Raw genomic sequence first — 18320 nt, 5'->3', positions numbered from 1 at the left:
AGAGCCATCGGTGGTGTCGGTAGGTCCGCTGTCCAGGACCACACACTTCCCGTTGGCAGTTACGCCAGGATCCTGTGAACCATTTTGCTCATCTTTCATCTTCACTTACATAAAAGCTCATGTCGCCTTTGTGCCGCACGGTGCCAGCAGTGTGTCCCCCAATTTATCGGTGTCTTAATATTGATGTTTCCGCAGCATTACCCCTCGTCTGCCCCAAGCGGGAGAGACCATACACGGGAGCAAGTTTTTCATCGGTTTCGGGGGCAAAGGAGCGAATCAGTGCATCCAAGCGTCTCGCCTGGGGTCCCGCACCGCCATGGTCTGCAAGGTAACACAATGTCCGAGCTCTCGGAATATTACAATCCGCACGTGATCCTTCAGTGTCACAAAGGAAATTCCTACAGTTCCAAGACTAAATAAACCCTGAGCCCTCCGCTAAGTAACTGTCTCCTGCACATATTATCCCTCTGAATCACTGCCGCGGTCTTACACCATGACCTCATACCGGAGCCGCACAACCATGTCAGGAATGTGGAATTAAAGGGGAGGTCTGGGATAACTACAGAAGGTTTGCCAGAAATAGCGCCGCATCTGTCTCAGTGTCTGGCCATGTCTGGTACTGCAGCTCATCACCATTCAAGTCAGTACCTGGCGCTGCGTATGTTCTAGGGGGAGAAACAAACCGATCTTCTACCTAATGCTTACGAATGTTCTGACGCACAAAATCGGGAACTTCAGACCCCGTCAAAACCGGCTCAGTAAGACCCCCGCAGAAACCCCCAAATCTCACACTTACCAGCTCAGATTACAAAATTACTCCAACAAAATCAGGACTTTTAGATAAACTGTTTTTGCCTTTCTTATATCAATGCAGATTCTGAGGCCTCTGTGTTGTGTCGTTAGGCCTCTTTAACACTTCAGTTTTTTACAATCAGTCACAATCCGCCAAGTTTTGAAAAAAAGGGATCCGCAATTTTCATTTGAGGATCCGATTTTTTTCCCCATTGACTTCCATTATTGGCGGATTGTGACGGATTGCCGTCCGTTGCATCCGTTTTTTTTGCGGATCCGCCAAAAGTTGCTGTCCGTCACCATCCTCAAATATTTCAAAACGGAGCTTGCAACGTTTATTTCTCTGGCGGATCCTCCAGACACTGTTTTAACCCGAAATTCTTTCTGGGTACCGGACAAAAAAAAATTCTCTCTCTCTCTCTCCTGTGATTCCTTTAAAATTCTTCATTTGTCGGATCCGTCAAAAAAAACGGACGGGTGGCATCCGTTGTCATCAGTACTACAACGGATCCGACATCCGTCCTTTTGGCGGATTATGACTGATGCAAAAAACTGAAGTGTGAAAGAGGCCTAACTCTGTTATTCCACCTAGAAATGTACAAGTAAAGTTTAATAACAGCACGTCACGTGTCTTACAGCGCGAAAGCAGAACAAGTCAACTTGACGAAGTGAAGGGGAACACTCGACGTTTTAATTTAATGATCAGTTTAATTCTGTTGCATCTTAAATCTGATAGGGGCAGTATTGCAACAACCCCTATGTACAATACTATACTATAATACAGCCCTCCCTGTACAAGAATATAACTACTATAATACTGCCCCCTATGTACAAGAATATAACTACTATAATACTGCTCCTATGTACAAGAATATAACTACTATAATACTGCTCCTATGTACAAGAATATAACTACTATAATACTGCCCCCTATGTACAAGAATATAACTACTATAATACTGCCCCCTATGTACAAGAGTATAACTACTATAATACTGCTCCAATGTACAAGAATATAACTACTATAATACTGCCCCCTATGTACAAGAATATAACTACTATAATACTGCTCCTATGTACAAGAATATAACTACTATAATACTGCTCCTATGTACAAGAATATAACTACTATAATACTGCCCCCTATGTACAAGAATATAACTACTATAATACTGCCCCCTATGTACAAGAGTATAACTACTATAATACTGCTCCAATGTACAAGAATATAACTACTATAATACTGCCCCCTATGTACAAGAATATAACTACTATAATACTGCTCCTATGTAGAAGAGTATAACTACTATAATACTGCCCCCTATGTACAAGAATATAACTACTATAATGCTGCCCCTATGTACAAGAATATAACTACTATAATACTGCCCCCTATGTACAAGAATATAACTACTATAATACTGCCCCCTATGTACAAGAATATAACTACTATAATACTGCTCCTATGTACAAGAATATAACAACTATAATACTGCTCCTGTGTACAAGAATATTACTACTATAATACTGCTCCTATGTACAAGAATATAACTACTATAATACTGCCCCTATGTACAAGAACATAACTACTATAATACTGCCCCCTATGTACAAGAATATAACTACTATAATACTGCCCCTATGTACAAGAATATAACTACTATAATACTGCCCCTATGTACAAGAATATAACTACTATAATACTGCTCCTATGTACAAGAATATAACTACTATAATACTGCTCCTATGTACAAGAATATAACAACTATAATACTGCTCCTGTGTACAAGAATATTACTACTATAATACTGCCCCCTATGTACAAGAATATAACTACTATAATGCTGCCCCTATGTACAAGATAATAACTACTATATTACTGCTCCTATGTACAAGAATATAACTACTATAATACTGCCCCTATGTACAAGAACATTACTACTATAATACTGCTCCTATATACAAGAATATAACTACTATAATACTGCTCCTATGTACAAGAATATAACTACTATAATACTGCCCCCTATGTACAAGAATACAACTACTATAATACTGCCTCCTAGCTGTGAGGTTGTGTGTCTGTGGTTCTCCTCATGTCTGGAGCAAGCCCAGGGAGGGGCCACCCTGGGCGGGGAAGCTCCCCAAGCAAGGCCCAGGCTTCCAGGCCTACACTGGGAGGAAACTCCCAACCTTCTCAGGTGGATGGAAATCCCAGAGTTGCCTCTGGGGAAAATAAACCTCAGAATGGAAGACCCAGCAGTATGGAGAAAGATCATGTCTTGAAGTTCAGCACAGTAAAGAAACAGGAGAAAGCTTTGTCTGTGTGTAAGGATGTTTCTGTTAAACAGTCGGCCAGTCAAGGCAAACAGTGTCCAGAGCCTGGAAGGAAATCCCAGAAGGCATCTTCTGCTGAGAACCTCAGTGCTGGAGGGCAGGTGGCTGCACAGAAGGTGAGGCAGAGTCCATCACCAGCTTCAGGTGTGCAGCTCACTCCAGGCAGACAGAGACGGACATCTCTGGAGAAGCAAACACTCCAGGAGAACCTTCAGCTGGGACATGTGGTGACCAGCATGGCGAGCTCTGGACGCACGAGGTTGCAGGCTGGTGGCAGTGGTAAAAGTGTTGTGGAGGCTGGAGCCACAAAACCAGCGACATTAAAAACCAACGTGTCAACCCCTAAAGCAAGACCCCAGAAGGAGCCGCCGCGTGCCCCGGAGCTACAGCTGGCAGAGGAGATACCAGGACTGGTCAGGAGGATGGGTGAATTGCAGCAGCAGAGGAATCTTCTGCAAATGGAAATTGACTGCATTTACAAGTTGAAGGCTGCTAATCCTGGGGATCACTCTGCATATGACCAGAGACTGAATGCACTGGGGGTAGAGCTGGCGACTGTGGTGCGGGACATAGACTGTGTGCTGGCGAGGATGGGGCCCCTGGCAGAGACATATAGGAACCAGGAGCGGTTTAGGTCCTGCACGCAGGACTCTGCTGGTTCCCGCACAGACATTGTCCCAGGGGGGACCCGGCAGCAGGTACGGCCGGTGCTGCAGCCCGCTAGCTTCTGTTTTAAGGAGGGTCAGATACTGCACCAGCAGCCGCAACTACCTGCGGCAGACCCCAAGCAGGAGCAAGAGGCTCAGATCCCAGCAGTACCACAAGTCCCAGCATGCCCAGCACAACAGCAAGACAGTGGACATGAGACTGCATCTACTGTTGGTGTCCAGGAGAGCACTAATTCTGGGGATATTGATACTGTTCATGTGGGGTTGGGGGCTGAAGGGGGTACAGAGACTGTGGTGGACATTGCGCATCCTGATGACGCTATTGAGATTGATGATAATAATAATAATAATGTGCAAAATATCTGTGATTTCCCCCCTTTGGTTTCCAGCACACAAGGTGCAACAGGCCCCTCCGCTGAGACCCTCACCCTGTCAGCCAGCCCAGTGTGGCCCCACAGGTCCCTCCCAGTAATGTTTGGAGCCGCGGCGCTCCGTCCTTTACCTCCGGCGCCAATTACACCGGGCAGGCTTTCAAAAGGAGGAATGTGGTGCGGTTCAGGCACAGAGGTGCCAGGGAGGACCTGCCGGAGAGGAGGCTGGTGGTCAGGGAGCTTCTGTGCCGCCAGATGGGGTTTGCGCCGGTTAATATCTTGGCGGTCATCAATCTGCCAGACAGACAGGGCTATGACATCAGCTTTAAGCTTATGTCTGATCTGGACAGATTCTGGGCCAATTTCCCCAAATTCAGGGACGCTGATGGCTGGAATAAGTTCAGCTTCATTCCAATATCTAAGCCGGATACCGCCACGGTTAATATCATCTTTTGGAATGAGGCTGTTCCCCCGCAGGACATTGTGGTGTGGCTCCGGAGGCATTGTGACCTTGTCTCCGACCTCACCAAGAACAGGGATGAGGACGGTATATGGACCGGTGGATGGAAGGTGCTGGTGAAATTGCGCCAGCACAACAATATCACGGCTCACTTACCCAACTCCTTCTTTATCGGGAGGGAGAAGGGAGTTTGCTTCTACCCTGGGCAGCCACGAAAGTGTTTTAAGTGTGGTAAAGTGGGTCACCTGGCAAACACCTGTACCGTGGTAAAGTGCAGCCTGTGCGGGGAAGTCGGCCACTTAGCGGCAGATTGCCAGAACATCAAGTGCAACCTCTGTGGGGAGGTCGGCCACCCTCACAGGGACTGTCCTGATGCCTGGCACAATATATGCAAGCTCCTTCCTGATGAGAAGTTAGTGACAGGGACAGAGGCTCAGGAGGAGGAGGCTTTAATGTCAGGGACAGTACTGACCAGGTCAGAGGTCCACCAGGGGTCCGCTCAGGTAACATCAGAGCAGCTTTGTACAGAGGGGAGCATGGAGGTCGTCCCTCAGGTCCAGCAGCCACATGTAGCCACCACTTCAGTATCACCATCTCTAGCTGAAGAAAGTGGCTGTAATCAGGTTAAAAGGAAAAAAAAGGACAAGGCCTCCCGTAAACCTGAGGAGGAGTATGTCACTAGCCAGCGTGGCAGGAAAAAAGTCCAGAGTTCGGCAGGTGTGATGGTCGTGTCCAATAAGTTTGATGTTTTGTCTGAGTCTGATGGTGACTTGGAGGAAGAGATAAAAAGAATAGAGACTGAGTATGACAGGGACGTAGCGGACCTTCCCCCTACAAAACGGAAGCCTGTACCTGCTGGCACTGAGATACAGTCTGACATGGAGACCGGTGGTAGTCAGAACATCTATGACCCAGACTTATGATGGCGGCTTTTACATCTCTGTTCCTCTGTTGTGGCATTGTGATGGCGGATTTCTCATTAAAAATAACATCCAGTAATGTGAACAGCATTAAGGTGAGGAGGACGAGGCACGCTGTCTATGACCATCTCCGATACCTGGACGCAGATGTCCTCTTTCTGCAGGAGACGCGGCTGACGACTCAGGGGCTCATGAGGGAGGCTGAGAGGGAATGGCGGTCTGGTCCCTCTTTTTGGTCACTGGCTATGGAGCCGTACGCCGGGGTCGCCATTCTGTTTAACACCAGGGATGTGACAGTACATAGGATGACGGAGGTGGTTATGGGAAGGTGTCTGGTCTTGGAAGTCACTGTCCATGGGAGGCGACTCCGGCTTATTAACATCTATGGGCCACAGACAGTGACTGACAGGATACACTTATTTAATGATGTCAAGCCTTATCTGTTCACCTCTCTTCCAGTGATAATGGCGGGGGACTTTAATGCCATACTGACATCAGGTGACAGCTCCTCAGGTAGAACCGTGACGAGGGATGGTAGGATCTTGAATAACATAGTCCTGCAGGCCGGATTAGGGGACGTCTTTAAACGGGGAGGACGAAAGCCAAAATTAACCTATTCCTGCTCCAATAGAGGCAGTAGAATAGACCTGGCTTTTGTAAGTCCCATGGAAGTCATTGGTGCCATGAGTGAGAGAGTCGTCCCATACTCAGACCATCTTGCCCTATATTTCTGCCTGGGGGCCACTAAGCGAGCTGATGTTGGTAGGGGGTTATGGAGACTCAATTCTAGCCTCCTCTATGATGTCTCTGTCCAGAGTTGTGTCCATTCCCTTTTGCACGGTCATCTACAGAGAGTGGACTTCTATGACAACATGGCCGACTGGTGGGAGGACGTCAAGGATGATATCAGATACCTCTTGAAGAGACTGTCAGTTAAGAAGGGCAGGAGTAAGTATAGCCAGTGCCTAAGGCTGCGCAAAGAATAGAACTCACTCTATTCGGAAGGCGGGGGTAACAAAGAGAAGATCGACCGGCTGAAATCTGAGATAAGGCAGTATCAGTACAGCAGGTATACCTCCTTGGTTCTCGAACGGGATTATGGGGTCTTAGGGGCACCTGATCCCTTTGAGAATTGCCGGGAGCGGGTGGCCAATAAATTGGTCACAGGTCTCATTGACTCCCAGGGTGTATTGCAGGAATCTCGGGAGGGTATCCTGGGGGTTGTGAAATCTTATTATACTGGCTTGTTTCAGAGGAAGGCTTTGGATAAACATAAAATGACTCAATTCTTGGAGGCAACTCCAACGCCTGATATTAATGATCTGGACTTTTCTCCTTTGACAGCAGAATTAACGGTGGAGGAGGTTAAGGAGGCCATTGATAAGTTACATCTGAAGAAGGCACCAGGTCCGGATGGTATAACAGCAGAATTTTATAAGAAATTCAAAGACCTCCTGGCTCCAATTCTTGTGGATGTTTACAAACATTGTCTAGAAAATCACCTGATGTCTCCATCCATGAGAGTGTCCTCATTAATTCTGCTGTCTAAAGGTAAGGAGCCGAGCGACATCAAGAACTGGAGGCCAATTGCCCTCTTGAATGTTGACAGGAAGATTCTGGCGAAGATCCTGTTTTCTAGGTTAGTCTGTTTGTCCCCGGCACTGTTGGTAGGCTCTCAGTTTGGCACGGTAAAAGGGCGGCACATCTCTGGAGCGGTCATCTCGATACGGGAGATGTTTGAGAGATGTAAAGCTCTGCGGTGTGGGAGATATGTTGTCAGTCTGGACCAGGCTAAAGCCTTTGACAGAGTTGATCATGATTATCTGTGGGCCACTTTGTCAAAGTACGGTATTCCAGGACAATTTGTGGATTGGCTGAAGACTTTGTACAGAGAGGCGGTGAGCTTTCCTCTGATTAATGGTTGGCAGGGTGGCACTTTTGGAGTTGAGGCGGGGGTGAGACAGGGCTGCCCGCTGAGTCCACTCCTGTATGTTTTTGCCATAGACCCGTTTTTGAGGTCACTGCAGGAGTGTAACTTTTGGGGGGTGCCGGTCCCCCACTGCTTGCCTCTGAAGGTGGTTGCCTACGCGGATGATGTGACGCTGGTGATATCTAATCCTCATGAGGTGCAGATGTTATCTGCGTCCATCAGAAGCTACTCAGAGGCCTCCGGGTCTCTGGTCAACCTTGAGAAGAGTCAAGCTCTGTGGACATTGCAATCTGACCCAGACTTTGCTCTGCCGCAGTTTGTTAAGGCTTCCACTCATATTAAGATCTTAGGGGTTAAATTTGGGAGGGACGATAATGCCAGCCTAAATTGGGAGGAAAAATTGGAGACCGGAAATGCAAAGGTTCAGCGATGGAAGAACTGGAGGCTGACTTACAGAGAAAGGGTTGCTATGTTGAAGACGTACCTGGTCCCCGTCTTCTTGTATGTCTCTGTCGTTTTTCCTTTGCCAGAATCCTTCTCGGCGAGGCTCCTCAGCCTGTTCTTCCAGCTCTTGTGGGGGAACAGGATGAACCTGATAAAGAGGGGAATAACGTACCTACAGCGGAGTGAGGGCGGGCTGGATATGTTAAATCCAAGGGTTTTCTTTGACTCCTTGTTTCTGAAAGTAAATTTTGGGAGCATGGATTCAAACAGTAGCTCCCTGTGGGCGAATAGTATCAGGTATTGGATATTGCCTTTTGCTGAATCTTGGGTGCGAGGCGGCAGTCTCAAGAGGAGGAGATGGACAGGTGACCACCTCCCCCAGTATCTGGAATATGGTCTGAAGTGTGTCAGGAAGTGGGGACTGGAGAAGTCTTACATTGAGAGTAATACGAGGAAAGATCTGTGTGCTCATATATGTAGGACTTTCTTCTACTCTCCACTGGCCCTAAGAGATTGTGCCACCAGGACCCTTCAGGACAGTCTCCGGTTCCTCAACGGGAGGCGACTTCCAGCAAAGTTTTTTGACATTGCTTGGCTGTCGCTACATGGGAAGCTCTTTGTGAGGGGGAACTTAAAATATTTAAGTGTTTCGGATCAGAACTGTCCCCTTGGTTGTCAGCAGGAGGAAACCATGGAGCATTTTATTTGTGATTGCTGGGGAGGTAGGGAAATATGGACGGAAGTATCGACCAAGCTGAAAATCCCCAGACTGCTGTCCCTGAAATACCCTGACATTATCTATGGTGTCCCATCCACTGACGGTAACATCGACAGGGGGACAATGTACCTGATCATTACCACCATTAAGTATTACCACTGGCACATGAGAACCCGAGTGTCCCTCCACAGCGAGCCCTTCCATCCCGTCACCGCAGCCACAAAGATACTGTCTGAGCTCAGATGGATGAGAGCGATAGAGATAAAGAAAAGTCAGAGTAATGAGAAACTGTGGAGGAATGTGTCTGTGGGATAATAACATGATCGTGTTACTAAAAGTGTTTATTTCATATTCTTCCTTCCACAGGAGTGAACTCTAAGTTACCTTTATTCCTAATGTATTAATTTAGTTATATAATTATTGTCTGATGCATTCATGAGAATTTATGTTTTGTATTAAGGAAGAATTCTGTTTATTTTAATTGTATTTGTTGGTTTTATACAATAAAAATTGCCCCTATGTACAAGAATATAACTACTATAATACTGCCCCTATGTACAAGAATATAACTACTATAATACTGCCCCTATGTACAAGAATATAACTAATACTGCTCCTATATACAAGAATATAACTACTATAAAACTGCTCCTATGTATAAGAATATAACTACTATAATACTGCTCCTATGTACAAGAATATAACTACTATAATACTGCCCCTATGTACAAGAATATAACTACTATAATACTGCTCCTATATACAAGAATATAACTACTATAATACTTCTCCTATTTACAAGAATATAACTAATATAATACTGCTCCTATGTACAAGAATATAACTCCTATAATACTGCTCCTATGTACAAGAATATAACTCCTATAATACTGCCCCTATGTACAAGAATATAACTACTATAATACTGCTCCTATGTATAAAAATATAACTACTATAATACTGCTCCTATGTACAAGAATATAACTACTATAATACTGCCCCTATGTACAAGAATATAACTACTATAATACTGCTCCTATGTACAAGAATATAACTACTATAATACTGCCCCTATGTACAAGAATATAACTACTATAATACTGCTCCTATGTATAAAAATATAACTACTATAATACTGCTCCTATGTACAAGAATATAACTACTATAATACTGCCCCTATGTACAAGAATATAACTACTATAATACTGCTCCTATATACAAGAATATAACTACTATAATACTGCCCCCTATGTACAAGAATATAACTACTATAATACTGCTCCTTTATGCAAGAATATAACTACTATAATACTGCCCCTATGTACAAGAATATAACTACTATAATACTGCTCCTATGTACAAGAATATAACTACTATAATACTGCCCCTATGTAGAAGAATATAACTACTATAATACTGCCCCTATGTACAAGAATATAACTACTATAATACTGCCCCTATGTACAAGAATATAACTACTATAATACTGCTCCTATATACAAGAATATAACTACTATAATACTGCCCCTATGTAGAAGAATATAACTACTATAATACTGCCCCTATGTAGAAGAATATAACTACTATAATACTGCCCCCTATGTACAAGAATATAACTACTATAATATTGCTATGTACAAGAATATAACTACTATAATACTGCCCCTATGTACAAGAATATAACTACTATAATACTCCTCCTATGTACAAGAATATAACTACTGTAATACTGCTCCTATGTACAAAAATATAACTACTATAATACTGCCCCTATGTACAAGAATATAACTACTATAATGCTGCTCCTATGTATAAGAATATAACTACTATAATACTGCTCCTATTTACAAGAATATAACTACTATAATACTGCTCCTATGTACAAGAATATAACTACTATAATACTGCCCCTATGTACAAGAATATAACTACTATAATACTGCTCCTATGTATAAGAATATAACTACTATAATACTGCTCCTATGTACAAGAATATAACTACTATAATACTGCCCCTATGTACAAGAATATAGCTACTATAATACCGCTCCTATGTACAAGAATATAACTACTATAATACTGCTCCTATGTACAAGAAAATAACTACTATAATACTGCCCCATGTACAAGAATATAACTACTATAATACTGCCCCTATGTACAAGAATATAACTACTATAATACTGCCCCCTATGAACAAGAATATAACTACAATAATACTGCTCCTATGTACAAAAATATAACTGCTATAATACCGCCCCCATGTACAAGAATATAACTACTATAAAACCGCCCCCTATGTACAAGAATATAACTACTATAATAATGCTCCTATGTACAAGAATATAACTACTATAATACTGCTCCTATGTACAAGAATATAACTACTATAATACTGCCCCTATGTACAAGAATATAACTACTATAATACTGCTTCTATGTACAAGAATGTAACTACTATAATACTGCTCCTATGTACAAGAATATAACTACTATAATACTGCCCCTATGTACAAGAATATAACTACTATAATACTGCCCCTAAGTACAAGAATATAACTACTATAATACTGCCCGATGTACAAGAATATAACTACTATAATACTGCTTCTATGTACAAGAATATAACTACTATAATACTGCTCCTATATACAAGAATATAACTAATATAATACTGCCCCCTATGTACAAGAATATAACTACTATAATACTGCTCCTATGTACAAGAATATAACTACTATAATACTGCTCCTATGTACAAGAATATAACTACTATAATACTGCCCCTATGTACAAGAATATAACTACTATAATACTGCCCCTATGTACAAGAATATAACTACTATAATACTGCTCCTATATACAAGAATATAACTACTATAATACTGCCCCTATGTAGAAGAATATAACTACTATAATACTGCTCCTATGTACAAGAATATAACTACTATAATACTGCCCCCTATGTACAAGAATATAACTGCTATAATACTGCTCCTTTATACAAGAATATAACTACTAGAATACTGCTCCTATGTACAAGAATATAACTACTATAATACTGCCCCTATGTACAAGAATATAACTACTATAATACTGCCCCCTATGTACAGGAATATAACTACTATAATACTGCTCCTATGTACAAGAATATAACTACTATAATACTGCTCTTATGTACAAGAATATAACTACTATAATACTGCCCCTATATACAAGAATATAACTACTATAATACTGCCCCCCTATGTACAGGAATATAACTACTATAATACTGCTCCTATGTACAAGAATATAACTAGTAGAATACTGCTCCTATGTACTAGAATATAACTACTAGAATACTGCTCCTATGTACAAGAATATAACTACTATAATACTGCCCCTATGTACAAGAATATAACTACTATAATACTGCCCCTATGTTCAAGAATATAACTACTATAATACTGCCCCCTATGTACAGGAATATAACTACTATAATACTGCTCCTATGTACAAGAATATAACTACTATAATACTGCCCCTATGTACAAGAATATAACTACTATAATACTGCTCCTATGTACAAGAATATAACTACTATAATACTGCCCCCTATGTTCAAGAATATAACAACTATAAGACTGCCCCTATGTACAAGAATATAACTACTATAATACTGCTCCTATGTACAAGAATATAACTACTATAATACTGCCCCCTATGTACAAGAATACAACTACTATAATACTGCCTCCTAGCTGTGAGGTTGTGTGTCTGTGGTTCTCCTCATGTCTGGAGCAAGCTCAGGGAGGGGCCACCCTGGGCGGGGAAGCTCCCCAAGGCCTACACTGGGAGGAAACTTCCAACCTTCTCATGTGGATGGAAATCCCAGAGTTGCCTCTGCTGGAAATAAACCTCGGAATGGAAGTCCCAGCAGCATGGAGAAAGATCATGTGTTGAAGTTCAGTACAGGGAAGAAACAGGAGAAAGCTTTGTCTGTTTGCAAGGATGTTTCTGTTAAACAGTCGGCCAGTCAAGGCAAACAGTGTCCAGAGCCTGGAAGGAAATCCCAGAAGGCATCTTCTGCTGAGACCCTGAGTGCTGGAGGGCAGGTGGCTGCACAGAAGGTGAGGCAGAGTCCATCACCAGCTTCAGGTGTGCAGCTCACTCCAGGCAGACACAGACAGACATCTCTGGAGAAGCAAACACTCCAGGAGAACCTTCAGCTGGGACATGTGGTGACCAGCATGGCGAGCTCTGGACGCACGAGATTGCAGGCTGGTGGCAGTGGTAAAAGTGTTGTGGAGGCTGGAGCCACAAAACCAGCGACATTAAAAACCAACGTGTCAACCCCTAAAGCAAGACCCCAGAAGGAGCCGCCGCAAGCCCCCGAGCTACAGCTGGCAGAGGAGATACCAGGACTGGTCAGGAGGATGGGTGAGTGGCAGCAGCAGAGGAATCTTCTGCAAATGGAAATTGACTGCATTTACAAGTTGAAGGCTGCTAATCCTGGGGATCACTCTGTATATGACCAGAGACTGAATGCACTGGGGGTAGAGCTGGCGACTGTGGTGCGGGACATAGACTGTGTGCTGGCGAGGATGGGGCCCCTGGCAGAGACATATAGGAACCAGGAGCGGTTTAGGTCCTGCACGCAGGACTGTGCTGGTTCCCGCACAGACATTGTCCCAGGGGGGACCCGGCAGCAGGTACGGCCGATGCTGCAGCCCGCTAGCTTCTGTTTTAAGGAGGGTCAGATACTGCACCAGCAGCCGCAACTACCTGCGGCAGACCCCAAGCAGGAGCAAGAGGCTCAGATCCCAGCGGTACCACAAGTCCCAGCATGCCCAGCACAACAGCAAGACAGTGGACATGAGACTGCATCTACTGTTGGTGTCCAGGAGAGCACTAATTCTGGGGATATTGATACTGTTCATGTGGGGTTGGGGGCTGAAGGGGGTACAGAGACTGTGGTGGACATTGCGCATCCTGATGATGCTATTGAGATTGATGATGATAATAATAATGTGCAAAATGTCTGTGATTTCCCCCCTTTGGTTTCCAGCACACAAGGTGCAACAGGCCCCTCCGCTGCAGACCCTCGCCCTGTCAGTCAGCCCAGTGTGGCCCCACAGGTCCCTCCCAGTAATGTTTGGAACCACGGCGCTCCGTCCTTTACCTCCCGCGCCAATTACACCGGGCAGGCTTTCAAAAGGAGGAATGTGGTGCGGTTCAGGCACAGAGGTGCCAAGGAGGATCTGCCGGAGAGGAGGCTGGTGGTCAGGGAGCTTCTGTGCCGCCAGATGGGGTTTGCGCCGGTTAATATCTTGGCGGTCATCAATCTGCCAGACAGACAGGGATATGACATCAGCTTTAAGCTTATGTCTGATCTGGACAGATTCTGGGCCAATTTCCCCAAGTTCAGGGACGCTGATGGCTGGAATAAGTTCAGCTTCATTCCAATATCTAAGCCGGATACCGCCACGGTTAATATCATCTTTTGGAATGAGGCTGTTCCCCCGCAGGACATTGTGGTGTGGCTCCGGAGGCATTGTGACCTTGTCTCCGACCTCACCAAAAACAGGGATGAGGACGGTATATGGACCGGTGGATGGACGGTGCTGGAGAAACTGCGCCAGCCCAACAATATCACGGCTCACTTACCCAACTCCTTCTTTATCGGGAGGGGAAGGGGGTTTGCTTCTACCCTGGGCAGCCACGAAAGTGTTTTAAGTGTGGTAAAGTGGGTCACCTGGCAAACACCTGTGCCGTGGTAAAGTGCAGCCTGTGCGGGGAAGTCGGCCACTTAGCGGCAGATTGCCAGAACATCAAGTGCAACCTCTGTGGGGAGATCGGCCACCCTCACAGGGACTGTCCTGATGCCTGGCACAATATATGCAAGCTCCTTCCTGATGAGGAGCTAGTGACAGGGACAGAGGCTCAGGAGGAGGAGGCTTTAATGTCAGGGACAACACTGACCAGGTCAGAGGTCCACCAGGGGTCCGCTCAGGTAACATCAGAGCAGCTTTGTACAGAGGGGAGCATGGAGGTCGTCCCTCAGGTCCAGCAGCCACATGTAGCCACCACTTCAGTATCACCATCTCTAGCTGAAGAAAGTGGCTGTAATCAGGTAAAAAGGAAAAAAAAGGCCAAGGCCTCCTGTAAACCTGAGGAGGAGTATGTCACTAGCCAGGGTGGCAGGAAAAAAGTCCAGAGTTCGGCAGGTGTGATGGTTGTGTCCAATAAGTTTGATATTTTGTCTGAGTCTGATGGGGACTTGGAGGAACAGATAAAAAGAATAGAGACTGAGTATGACAGGGACGTAGCGGACGATCCCCCTACAAAACGGAAGCCCGTACCTGCTGACACTGAGATACAGTCTGACATGGAGACCGGTGGTAGTCAGAACATCTGTGACCCAGACTTATGATGGCGGCTTTTACATCTCTGCTCCTCTGTTGTGGCATTGTGATGGCGGATTTCTCATTAAAAATAACATCCAGTAATGTGAACAGCATTAAGGTGAGGAGGACGAGGCACGCTGTCTATGACCATCTCCGATACCTGGACGCAGATGTCCTCTTTCTGCAGGAGACGCGGCTGACGACTCAGGGGCTCATGAGGGAGGCTGAGAGGGAATGGCGGTCTGGTCCCTCTTTTTGGTCACTGGCTATGGAGCCGTACGCCGGGGTCGCCATTCTGTTTAACACCAGGGATGTGACAGTACATAGGATGACGGAGGTGGTTATGGGAAGGTGTCTGGTCCTGGAAGTCACTGTCCATGGGAGGCGACTTAGGCTTATTAACATCTATGGGCCACAGACGGTGACTGACAGGGTACACTTATATAATGATGTCAAGCCTTATCTGTTCACCTCTCTTCCAGTGATAATGGCGGGGGACTTTAATGCCATACTGACATCAGGTGACAGCTCCTCAGGTAGAACCGTGACGAGGGATGGTAGGATCTTGAATAACATAGTCCTGCAGGCCGGATTAGGGGACGTCTTTAAACGGGGAGGACGAAAGCCAAAATTAACCTATTCCTGCTCCAATAGAGGCAGTAGAATAGATCTGGCTTTTGTAAGTCCCATGGAAGTCATTGGTGCCATGAGTGAGAGAGTCGTCGCATACTCAGACCATCTTGCCCTATATTTCTGCCTGGGGGCCACTAAGCGAGGTGATGTTGGTCGGGGGTTATGGAGACTCAATTCCAGCCTCCTCCATGATGTCTCTGTCCAGAGTTGTGTTCACTCCCTTTTGCAGGGTCATCTACAGAGAGTGGACTTCTATGACAACATGGCCGACTGGTGGGAGGACGTCAAGGATGATATCAGATGCCTCTTGAAGAGACTGTCAGTTAAAAAGGGCAGGAGTAAGTATAGCCAGTACCTAAGGCTGCGCAAAGAAATGGAGTCACTCTATTCGGAGGGCGGGGGTAACAAAGAGAAGATCGACCGGTTGAAATCTGAGATAAGGCAGTATCAGTACAGCAGGTATACCTCCTTGGTTCTTGAACGGGATTATGGGGTCTTAGGGGCACCTGATCCCTTTGAGAATTGCCGGGAGCGGGTGGCCAATAAATTGGTCACAGGTCTCATTGACTCCCAGGGTGTATTGCTGGAATCTCGGGAGGGTATCCTGGGGGTTGTGAAATCTTATTATACTGACTTGTTTCAGAGGAAGACTTTGGATAAACATAAAATGACTCAATTCTTGGAGGCAACTCCAACGCCTGATACTAATGATCTGGACTTTTCTCCTTTGACAGCAGAATTAACGGTGGAGGAGGTTAAGGAGGCCATTGATAAGTTACATCTGAAGAAGGCACCAGGTCCGGATGGTATAACAGCAGAATTTTATAGGAAATTCAGAGACCTCCTGGCACCAATTCTTGTGGATGTTTACAAAAATTGTCTAGAAAATCACCTGATGCCCCCATCCATGAGAGTGTCCTCATTAATTCTGCTGTCTAAAGGTAAGGAGCCGAGCGACATCAAGAACTGGAGGCCAATTGCCCTCTTGTATGTTGACAGGAAGATTCTGGCGAAGATCCTGTTTTCTAGGTTAGTCTGTTTGTCCCCGGCACTGTTGGTAGGCTCTCAGTTTGGCACGGTAAAAGGGCGGAACATCTCTGGAGCGGTCATCTCGATACGGGAGATGTTTGAGAGTTGTAAAGCTCTGCGGTGTGGGAGATATGTTGTCAGTCTGGACCAGGCTAAAGCCTTTGACAGAGTTGATCATGATTATCTGTGGGCCACTTTGTCAAAGTATGGTATTCCAGGACAATTTGTGGATTGGCTGAAGACTTTGTACAGAGAGGCGGTGAGCTTTCCTCTGATTAATGGTTGGCAGGGTGACACTTTTGGAGTTGAGGCGGGGGTGAGACAGGGCTGCCCGCTGAGTCCACTCCTGTATGTTTTTGCCATAGACCCGTTTCTGAGGTCACTGCAGGAGTGTAACTTTTGGGGGGTGCCGGTCCCCCACTGCTTGCCTCTGAAGGTGGTTGCCTACGCGGATGATGTGACGCTGGTGATATCTAATCCTCATGAGGTGCAGATGTTATCTGCGGCCATCAGAAGTTACTCAGAGGTCTCCGGGTCTCTGGTCAACCTTGAGAAGAGTCAAGCTCTGTGGACATTGCAATCTGACCCAGACTTTGATCTGCCGCAGTTTGTTAAGGCCTCCACCCATATTAAGATCTTAGGGGTGAAATTTGGGAGGGAAGATAATGCCAGCCTAAATTGGGAGGAAAAATTGGAGACCGGAAATGCAAAGGTTCAGCGATGGAAGAACTGGAGGCTGACTTACAGAGAAAGGGTTGCTATGTTGAAGACGTACCTGGTCCCCGTCTTCTTGTATGTCTCTGTCGTTTTTCCTTTGCCAGAATCCTTCTCGGCGAGGCTCCTCAGCCTGTTCTTCCAGCTCTTGTGGGGGAACAGGATGAACCTGATAAAGAGGGGAATAACGTACCTACGGCGGAGTGAGGGCGGGCTGGATATGTTAAATCCAAGGGTTTTCTTTGACTCCTTGTTTCTGAAAGTAAATTTTGGGAGCATGGATTCAAACAGTAGCTCCCTGTGGGCGAATAGTATCAGGTATTGGATATTGCCTTTTGTGGAATCTTGGGTGCGAGGCGGCAGTCTCAAGAGGAGGAGATGGACAGGTGACCACCTCCCCCAGTATCTGGAATATGGTCTGAAGTGTGTCAGGAAGTGGGGACTGGAGAAGTCTTACATTGAGAGTAATACGAGGAAAGATCTGTGTGCTCATATATGTAGGACTTTCTTCTACTCTCCACTGGCCCTAAGAGATTGTGCCACCAGGACCCTTCAGGACAGTCTCCGGTTCCTCAACGGGAGGCGAGTTCCAGCAAAGTTTTTTTGACATTGCCTGGCTGTCGCTACATGGGAAACTTTGTGAGGGGGAACTTAAAATATTTAAGTGTTTCGGATCGGAACTGTCCCATTGGTTGTCATCAGGAGGAAACCATGGAGCATTTTATTTGTGATTGCTGGGGAGGTAGGGAAATATGGACGGAAGTATCGACCAAGCTGAAAATCCCCAGACTGCTGTCCCTGAATTACCCTGACATTATCTATGGAGTCCCATCCACTGACGGTAACATCGACAGGGGGACAATGTACCTGATCATTACCACCATTAAGTATTACCACTGGCACATGAGAACCCGA

At 45.3% G+C, this 18320-nt stretch overlaps 1 protein-coding gene across 9 annotated transcripts in view; it reads left to right on the top strand.

Moving 5' to 3' along the window:
* RBKS (ribokinase) overlaps nucleotides 1–18320 on the top strand; it is a 108364-nt gene that overhangs the window by 31617 nt on the left and 58427 nt on the right. For 5 of the 9 annotated variants that reach the window (XM_073556325.1, XM_073556324.1, XM_073556328.1 and 2 more), the window contains one exon: nucleotides 196–328. The exons of 2 other annotated variants lie outside the window; for them this stretch is intronic. In XM_073556325.1, coding sequence (XP_073412426.1) covers nucleotides 196–328 — 133 coding nt within the window. Of the gene's footprint in view, nucleotides 1–195; nucleotides 329–8945; nucleotides 16604–18320 lie in introns of those variants that run through there. 2 more of the 9 variants (XR_012222655.1, XR_012222656.1) reach the window with 2 other exon arrangements.

This window comes from Dendrobates tinctorius, unplaced genomic scaffold, assembly GCF_039654945.1.
Source record: "Dendrobates tinctorius isolate UK_male_01 unplaced genomic scaffold, ASM3965494v1 ptg000232l, whole genome shotgun sequence".
Lineage (NCBI taxonomy): Eukaryota > Metazoa > Chordata > Amphibia > Anura > Dendrobatidae > Dendrobates > Dendrobates tinctorius.
Note: the sequence above shows the minus strand (reverse complement) of the source record. Positions and strands in the feature narration are given on the sequence as shown.